The following is a 14410-nucleotide window of genomic DNA, read 5'->3' on the forward strand; positions in this document are numbered from 1 at the left end:
CCAACTGCCTTGTGGGGGGGGGAGTTTGAGGTGTGGAATGGACTGAAGTCCAATCAGCTTCCATATGCAGAAGACCAGGTTGTTGCAGCAGTTGTGGTGTGGGCGGGACCCGGGCTTTGCCTTCTGATTGGTGGCGATATATGCTGAGGAGCAGTGCCATCAGCCATACACTAAGGGAGTGCATTTTAGAATTAGAACTTTGGCACCCACTATTCAATTATATATAAGGAGAGATGAACCATGAACTTTCATGAACTTTTCCTGTTTCCCAAACCAGTTCATGATTTGTTCAGTTTGGGAGGTGGTAGAACAGCCTCCTCACATATTAGAGATGCCAAACTCACAGGGAGACTTCAGCAGTCTGAGTTACAGCCCCCCAAAGCAGGTGCCCCCAGGAAAGCTCAGCTCTACCCTCTCCTTAATCAGCCACACAGCAAGCAGTTCTTCCTAAGTTGCACTCACTAACTCCTCTCTCTTCCTGCTGCAAAATGAAAGCAGCTGAGTCAGGGTATGGTATATATATATACAGGGGTCATTTCGTAGAAAAAGAGCTAGGGGGACTCATTAGCATAACTCATTAGCATATGCCACACCCCCTGACATCACCGGAAGTGTGTCCTCCCCACAGCCGGCGGCGACCTCCAGTGGGCACCAGCAGGGAGCTCCAGGCCCCGCCCTCCCGCACCTCACCCGGGGGGATGGTGTCCCCCCGCATCCCCCCCAAATGACCCCTGATCTCAACATCTGCTTCCCATAGATCAGAATGGGAGCTCCATGGTTGGCTCCCAGAGCTGCCAATTAAACTATGGACAACTGCTATGAGTTTTTCTAGGGGTCTCCACAAGTCCACCCCAAGTGTTGCCTAGGAATTGATTGAATCAGTGCCAGGTTGTCTGGAGAATGAACCACTCTAATGAACCTCCATGAAGTAAAAGGTTTGTTTTTTATTCAGAAACGATATGACCAAATGAACCAGTTTGTAACAAACCATGAACTGGCCTGGTTCGTGCTCAAACCACAGTTAGTTTCTCAGTTTGTGCCCATTCCTATGAAGCAATATTTAAAAGCTATGCAACGGAAGCACAAATTTCTTGTGCCTCAAAAGGCTGGAGAGCAGCATTTCCTGAATGTGACAATGTCATATACCTCCTTTCAGTTTCCACATGCCCTCCACCTAGGGTTGCCAAGTCAAACTTACCTAAAAGCAGGGGGAGTCCTGTCCCTGGCCGGGAGTCTCCTTGCACACACGCGAAGAATGCGCGCCGCGATGACGCCACCCGGAAGTAATGTCATCGCGTTGGGCACGTTGGGGGAGGGGCCACAATCACTGTAGGAAAAACCATAGAGTTTTCCCTCGAATGATAGAGCGTCCACCGGTAAAATGCCTGACGTGATGATGTCACCTCCAGGTGGTGTCTTCACACCGTGCATGTCACAGACTGGGGGTGGGGTTCCCCCCAGTGGCCCAATTTGGGCCAGCGGGGAACGGGCCTCTCGCATGGGGGTTTCCCTGCCCCCCAGGGGGCCCTGGCAGCCCTACCTCCACCATAGCAGTATGCATATACAGGGGCATCTGGGTATGGAAAAAGATGACTTTAAAACATACCCATTGCATCTTTATGAAGCTATAAGAGGAAAGGCATATTTCTGAAACAAAAGGGGATTTAACGTTTTAAAATGAAAGCTGGGAATTTAAAGAACCTAATAGACAAACAGATTGAGAGTCAGTTTGGTGTAGTGGTCAAGAGCAGTGGACTCTAATCTGGAGAACCGGATTTGATTCCCTACTTCTCTACATGAAGCCAGCTGGGTGATTTTGGATCAGTCACAGTTCTCTCAGAGCTCTCTCAGCCCCACCTACCTTCCAGGGTGTCTGTTGTGGGGAGAGGAAGGGAAAGTGATTGTAAGCTGCTTTAAGACTCTGAGTGAAGGGCATGGTATAAATCCGACTCTCCTCCTCCTCCTCTTCTTCCAATATGTCAATTGCTAATTTTTTTTCCAAGCCTTCGGGTGCTGGGGTACTGAGGAAGGAAAAATACAGAGAAACTTGCATATGGAAGCCCCATTGCTTCTGTGCTGTATTTTTAGATGCAGCAGCAATGGAGAAACCACACAAGCCCTTTCGTATGGGGGTAAGCCCCAGTGTCTCTAATAAGAAAGACTGGAAAGTGAGGTGTGTGTGTGTAAAGTTCTACTGTCAAGTTGCAGCTAACTTTTGGTGACACCACAAGACAAGTGAGAAGCAGGGTTTTTCAAGGCACAGTCTTCTTTGGTAATCTCCCATCCAAGTACCGACCCTGCTTAGCTTCCAAGATCAGGCTATACTATATGTTTCCATGTCCCAGAAAATGATGTGAAATTAAATTAGTGAGTGTACTTTCACATAGTATGGCACAGATGCTCCTTATGGGTTGGAATGTTCAGAAGGGCGAAGTGAAAGGTTTATTCATCCCACGCCTAAACTCCCTACTAATGATACCGCTGGCCCCTTTGCTTTCCCACTTGGCAATAGCTGCAGCACGTACAGGAAGGCCTCCATTAAACCCTTGGTGCTACCATGACAGCATCCCACAGGCAAGTGGCTGTTATAAATATAGATCTCATGGCTCCTGACATCACAGTGGGATGTCAGAAGCCATGGAAACTTCATTTCCTGGTGTGTTTTTTTAAATTCCTGGGCTAGTGCTGTGGCAGCAACGAGGTCAAAATAGAAGCTCTACCGTGAAACCTCCTCACAATAAGGCCTACCTGTTGCTGCCACTGTAAGGTAACAAGTGGAGAAAGGGAAGGGATGACATGGAGGTTTTGAGTGATTGAGAGATGGAGCACAGAGGGACCTGAACTTTGAAATAGGTTTGCGAATAAAACAATTTATTTCCTTTTTTTAAAAAGAAACCATTTCCCCCCAAACCTATTCTCAGTTAAGTTGTGGTAACTTAGTCCATCACTACTGGTACATAGTTTCCTCAGCAACTGAAAAATGCAGAGTGATAAAAAAAAATGCCCTAAGCTACAGCACCGAGAAGAGAGGGAAGGCTGAAATTAGTTCAAGTAAATAAAGGCGTTAAGCCTAGTGGTACCTTTTTAAATGCTTAAAATGTTGGTTCTTTAGCATGTAGGAATAATGGCTTAAAGAGTTGGAGCTAAGATTATTTTTGTCCCTGGAGCTCTGTGCTACTCAGTGATTAACACATCATTCTACAAATTAATTTAGGGCAGACATCCTCAGTGTATAATACTTGCAGCCTCTATTTGGCTGACATTTTATAATCTTTCCTGACAGTGAGAGAAAACACTAGTTCTGATTTAAAGCTTGCAACTTTATCTTCCTGTTCACAGGAAAAAAAATATGCTAATAAGGGTTGTGCTGTCTTGAGTGTGCATTCATAACGATGGGCAGAAAGATGTATATTTGACCTGGGAGAAAGCAATTGTTTTGGCTGGGCCAAGAATTCAAAACGTGGGGGGTTTCTTTCAAATAAAATGGTAATTAACTGAAGAGTCCTGTCTTGGAAGACCTAGTCCAAAATTTTTGTTTGTGAGTTACACTCAAAAATACATGACGTTGCTTTGGCTTTATTTGATTATTGACAGAATTGTCAGCTGTAGAATTTGTTTGCACATTCCAGTATTTCATTAGGTATCATTGGAATCGTAACAGTTTTTCACACAATGCTTAATCAGAACTCACTTTCATAGGATATGGTGATGCCCTATACTGTAAGTGTCTTTTAAAGGAGATAAGACAAATCCATGCCCTGATCTGGATGGCCCAGGCTAGCCCAATCTTGTCAGATCTCAGAAGCTAAGCAGGGTCAGTGCTTTAATGCATACTAAAAAAATGTCCAGTGCTTTAATGCATACCATTGCTTAAGATCATGGCCTAGGTACACAGGAATAAACCCCACACAAATTAATTGAACTGGAAGCTGCAGCAGAAGTATTGTATACATGTGCACATTTGCAAATTCCAAAATTCAAGCTAGAACAACAGTGTGAAACAATCAGAAGAAGAAAAAATCAGAAGCATTGCCCACATTAAAACTCAGATTTGCCTGTAGACAACATCTGGCTGTAACACCACATTATACTTTGGGAATATATGCTGTGAATGATACCTGGTGGCAGTATACTGCTCTAGGTAGTGTGTAACGTTGCTAATAAGATCACAGAAGTCAGAGTGGAATGATAGCGGTAAATCATCTAATCTTATTTACTGCAAAAGGCAGTATTCTGAGTAGTCCACACAAGGACTGGAAAAATCCCAGGAGCCAAGTCCTGTTAATATGAGGCCAGATTGTGTGTGTGTGTGTGTAATATAGTAATGTACATTATTTTTTCAGTTCTGCATAAAGAAATCAGGAATACTTTTCCAACCCTCTATAACACTGATCATAGTAAGCAGAAAGGGGGGGGGGACCCAGAGCAAGTGTGGGCAAAGTGCAGCATGTGAAGCAAAAGAACTGTTGATCCAGCTAGTATGGCTAATATGCCATGGGAGCTGGTATCTTTTTGCATATGTGTTTCCCATCCCTGTCCGTGCTCAGCCATGAACCTTACTGAGTACCTTTGGGGCAGTCCCTGTCAGTATGTTACCCTGAGCTCCTTGGAGGAAGTGTGGGGTAGAAATATGATAGACTGACAGATCTGGATCATGCTCCAAGAGATTTAGCATTCAGTGGATTACTAAATTAATCTTCTACTTATTAATACGAAAAAATCAATTTAAAAATAATTGTTCTTTTTAGGAACAGCATACTAAACATTTGGTACAAGAATTTCAGAAATGGCAGGAATATGTTTTTTATTTTCAAATTCAGGACTTGGCCATTTATTATCAAGAGTCCAAAACAATACAAAAACCTCTCTTTTGTGGATGCAATGAATAAGTTTAAATGGACCAGAGAACAGGGTCTCTCCTACAATAACTTTGTTCTTAATCTGCCAGTGAATGTAAGATGTTCTAAGACTGATAGTGCCGAGTGGATGGTAAGTTTAATCCTTATTAATCACATTTGAATTCCCAACTTTGTAGATCAGCCCCCCCCCCCAAACTTGTTGAACTTGTGGGCACTTTTATAATTTTAAGAATAAGGAATGGTCACCACCACAAAATGGCTGCTATGGAGGGTGGGGCCCAATTAGAAAATGGCTGCGGTTGGGTCCTGGGGCCAATCACAAAATGTTGGGAAGTCACAAGCCAAGCATCCTCCTGCTATTCTCCTCTACAAAGAGGAGGAGGAAAGCCACTACTGGCTTTTTGCTTTGAAGGAGAAGCAAATGAGCACCAGGAAACACATTGGTGGGCACTATGGTGCCTACAGGTGCCATATTGGGGATCACCGGTATAGACTGTAGATTTATTCTGGTCATATTTCCAAGCTATAAGTTGAAAAGCAGAGTCACATCATCATGAGCTTTAGCACCAAAGTCAAAATGCATGCTTTAAGGTCAGACCAAGACCATGTAATTCAGCATTCGGTTTCCAACAGCAGCCAGGGAGGAGCTCACAAAGGCCATTATTGCAATACCTGTTCCCAGCTTTTTGCTACTGAATCTGGTAATCAGAGAGGTTCACCCAGTCCAAGGGCTAAGCCCCTACTACTGCTACAGCTTTCCTGCTTGGCAATAAGTACAGCACATACAGGAAGGGCCTCCATTAAGCCCTTGGTGCTGCCATGACAACATCCCACATGCAAGGGGCTGTTGGCAATGTAGTTCCCACGGCTCCTGACATCACAGTAAGGATATCAGAAGCCATGAAAAATATCTAATCACTGTGCCACTCTGGTTCTCAGTAATTACCAAATTTTAGTAGTCAGTACACAACATACATTATAATTTTTTTTAAAAAAATTACAAACATAGGGAATTTGGTTGAGATTTGATCAATCAGTTTCTAAACTCATAGTCTTACTTCTCAACGCAAGTGTTTCTCAAAAGAGAAGGTAGACACAGCATCCAGAGAATGGTTCTTCAGGAAGAGTGTGTAGCTAAGCAATGAATAGCCCATGGCAATGGCATAAATTGTGCCAGGGCTCCCAGCATCTGTTTTCAGTACTTCATCCAGGAATGCTTTATGCAGTGGTTTGCTGGAGGAGTCCAAGCTACTGCCATGGAATGAGGAAGAATATCTAACTATCTTATTGGACACTGTCAAGAGACAGTGATAGCGGCCCCATGGTGTCCAATGCAGCACTGTACAGGTACATGGCTACTGAGTGGCTAGCAGTTCTGGCATGGGACACTAGGGGCTGCTTGTACAGTGCTGCAGTAGCAAACCTGGTGCCTCTGCCACTGTGTCATAACACATGGTCCCTTTTCTTGTCTTTAGGGATATGCAAACCACTCCAAGAGCTACTCCCAATATTTAAGTACAAAAAGATAAATATGGGCCTGAGTAAGTAGAGTATAATGGAGCTGCAGTGACTCAAGTGGTTAAGATGCTGAACTGCAGGCTGTGGAAAGTCAGTAGGTCAGCAGTTCGACACCCGAGTGTGCCGCATGATGGAGTGAGCTCCCGTCTCTAGCTCCAGCTTCTGCCAACCTAGCAGTTCGAAAGCAAGAAAGTGCAAGTAGATAAATAGGTACCACTTCGGTGGGAAGGTAACAGCATTCCGTGTGCCTTGGTGTTTAGTCGTGCCAGCCACATGACCACTGAAATGTCTTCGGACAGCGCTGGCTCTTCGGCTTTGAAACGGAGATGAGCACCGCAACCCTAGAGTCGGATTCGACTGGCTTTCAAGCAAGGGAACCTTTACCTTTACCTTTACGTAGAGTATATCCCCACACATCAGAAAATAGGGGAGTGATAATACAGGAGACGGTAATGCATCTGGATAGGCAACTCTTCTTCTAGAAATGATACACTAAGTCCTATGGTCCTAGATTGAATCCCACCCACCCCCAATTATATTTGGCATACAAATGTTATAAAACTGAAAAAAGAGCTAATAGTCAATAGTAAAGCAGTTCTGGCTTTGCAGCAAGGCTAAACAAAGAACAGCTGTATCCTAGAATTTGCCCAGCAGAAACAATGCTAGAAAATTAGCTACAGATAACATACAATATGGTCTCTTCTCATGCTCAAATGACAAGGCAACTTCTTGTCCATACAGCCAAGAAATATTAATTGTCCATGATTCATAGCTGTGACTACACTGCCATATGTGAGAATCACTGTGTCGCCTTAGATTAGCTAAGAAGCTGCTATTATTCTGTATTTCTGTCTATACCTCTGTCTGTCTGAAAGTTCAGAATAGCTAGCAGTGGAAGGGTGGACCATGAGTAGAGGCCAGTTTACTTCTGCAAATAAGTTTGCCCTTCTGATGAGGCCCCATCTGAGTAAAGGAGCCTGCTTGGCCACAGGTTGGTATCTGTTACATTGGATCTGCAAATACATACCCTCATAGATGACCATTGATATTTCCACAATTTTCTAACCAAAGTATTCATTGCCAACCCTAGGAAAGCTTATCCCTAGGACCCCTGTGGGTCAGGAAGCCATAGTGAGAGAGGAAAGGGTGAAATTACCCTCTCCTCCCTCTTCATTAATCAGAGCAGCACTAACAGAAGAGGCAGAAAAGGTGGTTTTATCCTCTTCTCCTCTGCACATGCATGTTGCAGTCCCAGAAATAAACTTTCCTGGGATTGGAAAGTATTGCTGAGGGGATGCAATATAGAAAATACCCATGATTATCAGTGGCTTTCACAGATTATGGGATTCAGTCCCCTAGCACTGTTCAGATCAGTTAGTAAACTAAGTGTGAAATGTGAGTTCTTAAACCTGCATGCTGGTAGATGAAATGCAGAAGATAATTTTATTCCATTTTAACTTTCAGATACAAGGAATGATTGCAGTGCCACCTGAAATAGAAAGACCACATGTGACGGAACCAGTTCTATGTAGTTCATCTTCCTTTTTAAGCCATAATCTATTTTTAGTGCTCTTGGTTGCTCTGTACATCTCAACCACTACTCCAAGGAATAGTGGGCCCTTTGTATTATAATTCTGATTGGTCTCACATATGTTCTCTGTGCCATGTTGTTGCATTTGCACTGTTATTCTTGTAGATTTATTTTTTTACATATTAATAGACTATTTTATTTGCTAGTTCAAAACAGCATTCACTTTGTTTGAAAGGGGGAAAACTTTTTAAAATGTACAGTATTTTATAGTTCCATGTGGTCAGCCATGTTGGTCTGAACTTAGAGTCCAGTGGCACCTTTAAGACCAACACAGGTTTATTCAAGGTATGAGCTTTCATGCGCATGCACACTTTTTCAAATACATTGGAATGATAGGTAAGGTTCAAACTTATAGACAGAGGCTGAACAGCAAATTAACATAGATGCTTTAAGATATGCAAAAATCAAAACTAAATAACAAGCTAAGGTTATAAGGTCAACAGTTGTTTGGACACATAGACACCACCTTATACTGGAAATCTACTGACCAAAAAACATACCTACATGCCTCCAGCTATTATCCTAAACATACCAAATGATCCATTGTATACAGCCGGGCATCTGCTCCAATCCTACAGACAGAGATTCTCACCTGAAGGATCTACAACACACTTTTTTGGAATTAAGGTATCCACCTGATGAAGTCAGGGAACAGATTAACAAAGCTAGAATGATACCCAGAGAAACCCTGTGTCCCGCCGCAAGCTACCCCGCGGCCTTAAAGGCCGCTACAGCGGGACTGGCGTGACCCACGCCAGGCTCGCCACAGACCCAACGCTACACAAACAACGGGGGGGGCCCTACCAACAGAGAACTCAGAGACATCGGAAGTGTCCGGTCCCTTCCTCAGCGACTACGGCGCGCACGGGGGGAGAGGGAAAAGAAGGAGAAAGAGGCGGGACCGGGGAACGAGTCTTTAGGAGACTCCCTCCCTTGCCCGTGGGGACAAGGGGGACGAGCCAGAGTAAAGGTGAGGAACAAGTGGCCAACCTCACCGGGAGTAGAGACGCCGAGAGAGACGTCGTGACGAATGGCAGAAATGCTCCCATGTGCACAGGAAACATGCACCCAAACGCACCACAAGCCATCCCGGAAGACAGAGGGAGGCGGGTCACAGGGGAATACTGACCATAGCGCTGAGGTCTTTGGTGATGGGCATGAAAAAGACACAATAGGATTAGAGAACACGAAATGGGGTGGGGCATTGAGAGGGACAGACGAGGATATAAGGAGAGACGCTGCAAGGTATTGGGGAGGAATACCGGAGGCAGTTGATGTGCGGGAACAGAGAGAGACCAACGTGGCTGGATTACCGGAGAAGAGTGGTTGGAACAGTGAGTGAACGCTCCGCCCTCTTTGTTTTCTGAGATACCTGCATCTCTCTTTAGTCCTTCATCACGGCAAGTGGGTACACGGGGCCCGGGGACCTCCCTAAACCCGACACCTGTTACAAGACAGGCCCAAAAGAGACAATAATAGACTAGTGGTCACATACAGCTCCCAGCTCAAAACAGTTCAACACAACATCAATGACTTACAACCTCTACCAGACAATTACAGTTCTCTTTCACAAATACTGGGGGGCAAACCTTTTCTTGTACACAGACAGCCCCCTTGTCTCAAACAACTCACCCACAATAATGCAACATCTAATTTGAACATGGACACTGGGACCAGAGCTTGCAATAAACCCAGATGTCAACTCTGCTGCCACATACACCCAGACAACACAATCACTGAACCTAACAACATCAACTACACCAAGGCTCATTCACTTGCTCATCTTCTAAAATTGTATATGCCATTAAATGCCAACTATACCCTTCGGTTCTCTACATAGGACAAACAGGACCAACCCTGTGTCAGAGGATAAATGGACACAGATCTGACATCAGGAATCACAAAACTGAGAAACCTGTAGGTGAGCACTTCGGCCTTCCAGGATATTCAATGAATGACATCAAAGTAGCTGTTTTATTACAAAGAAACTTCAGGAACAGAATGGAAACAGAGACTGCGGAATTCAAGTTATTACAACACTTGGAACAAAAAACCTCCCCAAGACTCAACAGGAATATTGGTTTCTTATCTCATTACATATGCTAACTCATTCAGTCCTCACATATCTATTCTTAACAAGAAGGACTGTACATCCTCTGTATTTGAGTGTATTTCTTTTTCAGAATAGTATATTAGAATACTGAAAGTAATGCAAGGAATATTGGAATGTTTTGCTTACCTACCACTGCACCAATCTCAAAAAAAGAAAGAAAAAATGCTTACCTCCATGCTTGAGAGGAGACAAATGGTGATTCCCAGTTTACTCCCCACATTTAGAAAAGATGCCTTTTCACATTTGTCCCCTGTTCGACATATTTATCACTTCGCTGTCCTTTCCCCCCTTAATTAAATCAAAACAACTGTTGACCTTATAATCTTAGCTTGTTATTTAGTTTTGATTTTGCATATCTTAACACATCTATGCCAGGGGTGGCCAAACTTGCTTAACAACCACATCAGATGTTTGAGAGCCGCAAAACATGAACAAATATTACGCACATTTTTATTGGAAAATATGCAAATTTGCTTTTTTATTAACATTAAATTAAACTGCGTGAAAGAGCCACATGCAGCTCCCGAGTTGCAGTTTGGCCACCCCTGATCTAGGTTCAGCCCATTTATAAGTTTGAACCTTACCTGGCATTCCAATGTATTTGAAAAAGTGTGCATGCACACGAAAGCTCATACCTTAAATAAACCTTTGTTGGCCTTAAAGGTGCCACTGGACTCTAACTTTATTCTACAGTATTTTATGTACAGAAGGTACACTGGTTTGCAATATATAATCTAAAATGATTCATAGCATTTCATTTAATTCATCCTGGCACCTCACTTTGTGACTCCAAAAGTTGCTCTGTATTTGGATACCATTGTAATAAACTAAACTTTATTTACATAATGTTAATCACCCGGAAGTCTGCGGAGTTATTTTGCTTCTGGTCTTGGGTCTCTGGCAAATTAGGACAGTGATTGGTTGTAGTGCTGGATGGATCCTGAAAGCCTTGTTTTGTCATGTCAACTAGCCATGGGAGGCGATGTAGGTCACAGATCTAGCAAACAGATCATTTGGGTTTAACCAGCCATGATGAGCAACAATTTAATTTGTACAACTCCAAGCAACCCATCTACTTCAGTCAGAGTAAGCAAACTGAAATGATACTGGAGGTTAGTTCAGACACTGTGAAACAACTTCCACCTCACTGGCTCCCAAAAATAGCAGGGATTTTTGAAGCATTCACACAAAGTCATCCTCCTCCTGCTGTTCTCTTTCCATCACCTTCTGGGGTCTTTCCACCCTTTGCTCCCATGTTTCTGAAACCTGCCTGCTGTTTCTGGAAACATCAGAGGAAAGAGTTTGCCCTCTGTGTGGGTGGGAAGCTGGTTATTTCTGCACCTCCCTGCCCATATCCACTACCATTTCCCCTTCCTATTCCCTCATACCTGCTATTTCCCCTCACTCCTACCAGTGCCAGACTTTTTGCCTGTTCTTTTAAACCAGTAGTGGGTATATAATGCTATAGCAATATACCTATCACTGATTTTTTAAAAAATCCATTTAAAAAGCTCTCTGGCCCGCAGATGAAGCCCCGGCTAGCTGCAGTGTGTGTGTAATTAAAAATGCTGTATGTTTGTCTTCCCTATCCCCCACGAATATTGTTAGTCCAATTGTCAAAGAGTAACTGTAAATCTCTCTGAGCCCGCAGGTGTGTAGGAAAGAGCGATCAATAAATCAAAAGTATATAAGTATAAAGGGGGGCACCTGAAAGTGACATATTCCCGTGATAAGCTAAACATATCCCAAGTGCTGCAGTTCTGTCAAGACTGAAGAACCTTAGGTGTTAGGTGGAGGAGGACAATTTTTCAGTCTTCCTGGAGATGGAAAGGAGGAGCTGTGTGGGTGGTTGCAAGGCAGAACTGCATGTGAACCCGAGGCTACTTGGCCAGCATGGAGCCTGCAGGCAAAGGGAACGGGCTGATGAACACAAAAGGACAGGGAAGAACACACAGACTACACGTCCCAAGTTTTTGACTTAATTCTGGGACTGCACTTGTTAAGTGTTTGCCTGGGATTTTTTTTTTTTTTTGATAGTGCAGGGATCCCCAGCATTCTGCTGCAGGTTGCAAATGACCAGTGTGGACTTTCCATTGTCACTGTAAACGCCTCTGCAGTGAGTCCATAACAGGGAATCACCACCTCCACCCCACCCCGGGTTTGAGCAGTCCTGATACTGATTTTGTAATCAGTGTGGCATGCAGGATGGACAAATACAACTGAGCAAAGACATCACAGCAATGACTAGATACTTCTCTTTCCAGCGTCGTTGTTGTTCAGTCGCACAGTCGAGTCCAACTCTTCGCGACCCCATGGACCACATCATCACGCCAGGCCCTCTTGTCTTCCATCGTGCTTCGGAGTTTGCTTAATTTCATGTTCGTTGCATCGGGTCTAATGTTTAAATCAATGGTCTGCAATTGCTTTACTGTCTGTCTGAGTTTACTGTTACTTGGAACCCTTCTGCTGATGAAAATATTAGCGTTCATAGGCATCAAAGGACGGCAACATTGCTGCATCCTTTCTACTTCCTCTTTCTGTTTCGTCATTTTTCCTCCGTCAGAGTTCTTCTTATGAAAAACAATAGAATGGCCATGTAAATAACTAAAAACAAATGCTATTGGATTTGAGTGTACTGAAGATAGGTGAGGCTTACCAATTGGTATGCTTTTCCATTCATTGCTGAATGTGTATTTATGTTGTAAGCCTCTATTGTTCTGGAACCCATATTAGCAAGCCTTTCCCTTTCTTGGGCAGTCAACCTAGTGACCTCTGAATAAATGGATACTGTTGCTATCAACCATTCTGTTATGGTTATGAGATAAAGAGAAACCAGCAAAATTATAATTTTGAGACAGACTGCTGTTGTAGTGACTACTGCTGTCTCATCAGCCAGATCACACATCTTCACTGATGTGAATAGAAAGTCTGATACAGCAAGAAATAACAAATGTTTAAAAGTTGCAGATCAAGTAATAAAGATGGAAACAAATGTGTGTATGCTAAACTACCATCAAGGCTCACAGTGGACAAAAATAGCTGGAAACTGGGGTGCAGATTGCCAAAAATCAAAAGGAAAACAAAAGTGGGATTTCTCAGACCTGAAGGCAACACCAAGGTAGGAAGACTTGGCAAATGAAGTCTAATCTCTTTTGTCCTTTCACACTTTCACAACAGACAGCAGATTTTAAGTTCAGTTGTGTACGTGTTTGCTCATTTATTGTAGCATCTATGTTTCCAATGTACTGATTTTACATTTGGATTTAGCAGGAGATATTAAATAAGAAAGGAGGTAACAGGCCCATTGAATTTGAGAAAGAAGCATATAATTGCAGCAGAAATAAGTTTATCCACTCAATTATCCTCCACAGAAACATGCACACCCAACTGTTGTACAACACCAAGGACAAATCTGTGGAGATTTCTTCTGAATGTTCATATTACAATCATATTGATTTCTAGACTAAGGCAACGCAGTAACTTCTGTCAGTAGAACAAGCTGTTCTGGATCCTCCTGCAAATGACTTTATAAATCACTCATAAAATACACCTGCAAAGTAAATTTTAATAAGATGCATGTTTTACAAATGGGGAACCTGAGGGCTGATTCACATGTTACAAGGTATACAGGGCAGACACATACCAGCCATGAGGACTTTTCATCAGACTGTGCTTGGAGTTTTGTGCTAGGAACTGGGATCCCAGATGCATGGGGATCCAATTTAGAATGGGAACATAGAATGTGGGGAGAGTGGGCTTAAGCCTTACCCTGAACACACCATTATCCAGACCTGAAATTATTCTGGGAAGCCATTGTTTACCCCACTGGAGAAATTTACATGTTGCCATTAGCACATGCAATTTTCCTCCATGGGGCAAATAATGACTACTGGGCCATTTCAGTTTGGAGGGAGGCATAAGCCCCTTCTTCCCATTTGCCATGGTCCTGATCCAGCATAGAACTCCATGCCCATATTTGCTGACAGTCAATGTATCTGCCACATAAATGTTTATTGTCTGAATCAGCCCTGAGACTGAAATAAGATGAGTGGGCTAAAGACAATCATGGGGGTCTCTAGAGCTAAGCGAGAATTTGAATTTAGGTTAAGGAGAAGCAGCTCTATTTCTCTGGTTAACTGTGGGATTTGGGAGACAATTGTCATATGAGATTTATTTGTATAACTTCTTGTTTGTCATATGGAGAGCCAATGTTGCTAGTCATTGCAACCACACTCTTGAGATAAAAATGAAAGAAGTTGGTGCAGGACCAAGGAAATCCACTGGAGTCCCCAACTAAAAATTTTCTTGTCAGAGAGAAGAATCCACTAG

At 43.2% G+C, this 14410-nt stretch overlaps 1 protein-coding gene across 2 annotated transcripts in view; it reads left to right on the forward strand.

The window, feature by feature from the left end:
* MOXD1 (monooxygenase, DBH-like 1) overlaps positions 1-8141 on the forward strand; it is an 84000-nt gene extending 75859 nt beyond the window's left edge. For both annotated transcript variants that reach the window (XM_015418204.1, XM_015418205.1), the window contains 2 exons: positions 4821-4989; positions 7842-8141. In XM_015418204.1, coding sequence (XP_015273690.1) covers positions 4821-4989; positions 7842-8009 — 337 coding nt within the window. In that variant the 3' untranslated portion in view covers positions 8010-8141. The remainder of the gene's footprint in view (positions 1-4820; positions 4990-7841) is intronic.
* The last annotated feature ends 6269 nt before the right edge of the window (positions 8142-14410 follow it).

The sequence above is a fragment of the Gekko japonicus genome, unplaced genomic scaffold, assembly GCF_001447785.1.
Source record: "Gekko japonicus isolate JY-2015 unplaced genomic scaffold, Gekko_japonicus_V1.1 scaffold2563, whole genome shotgun sequence".
Lineage (NCBI taxonomy): Eukaryota > Metazoa > Chordata > Lepidosauria > Squamata > Gekkonidae > Gekko > Gekko japonicus.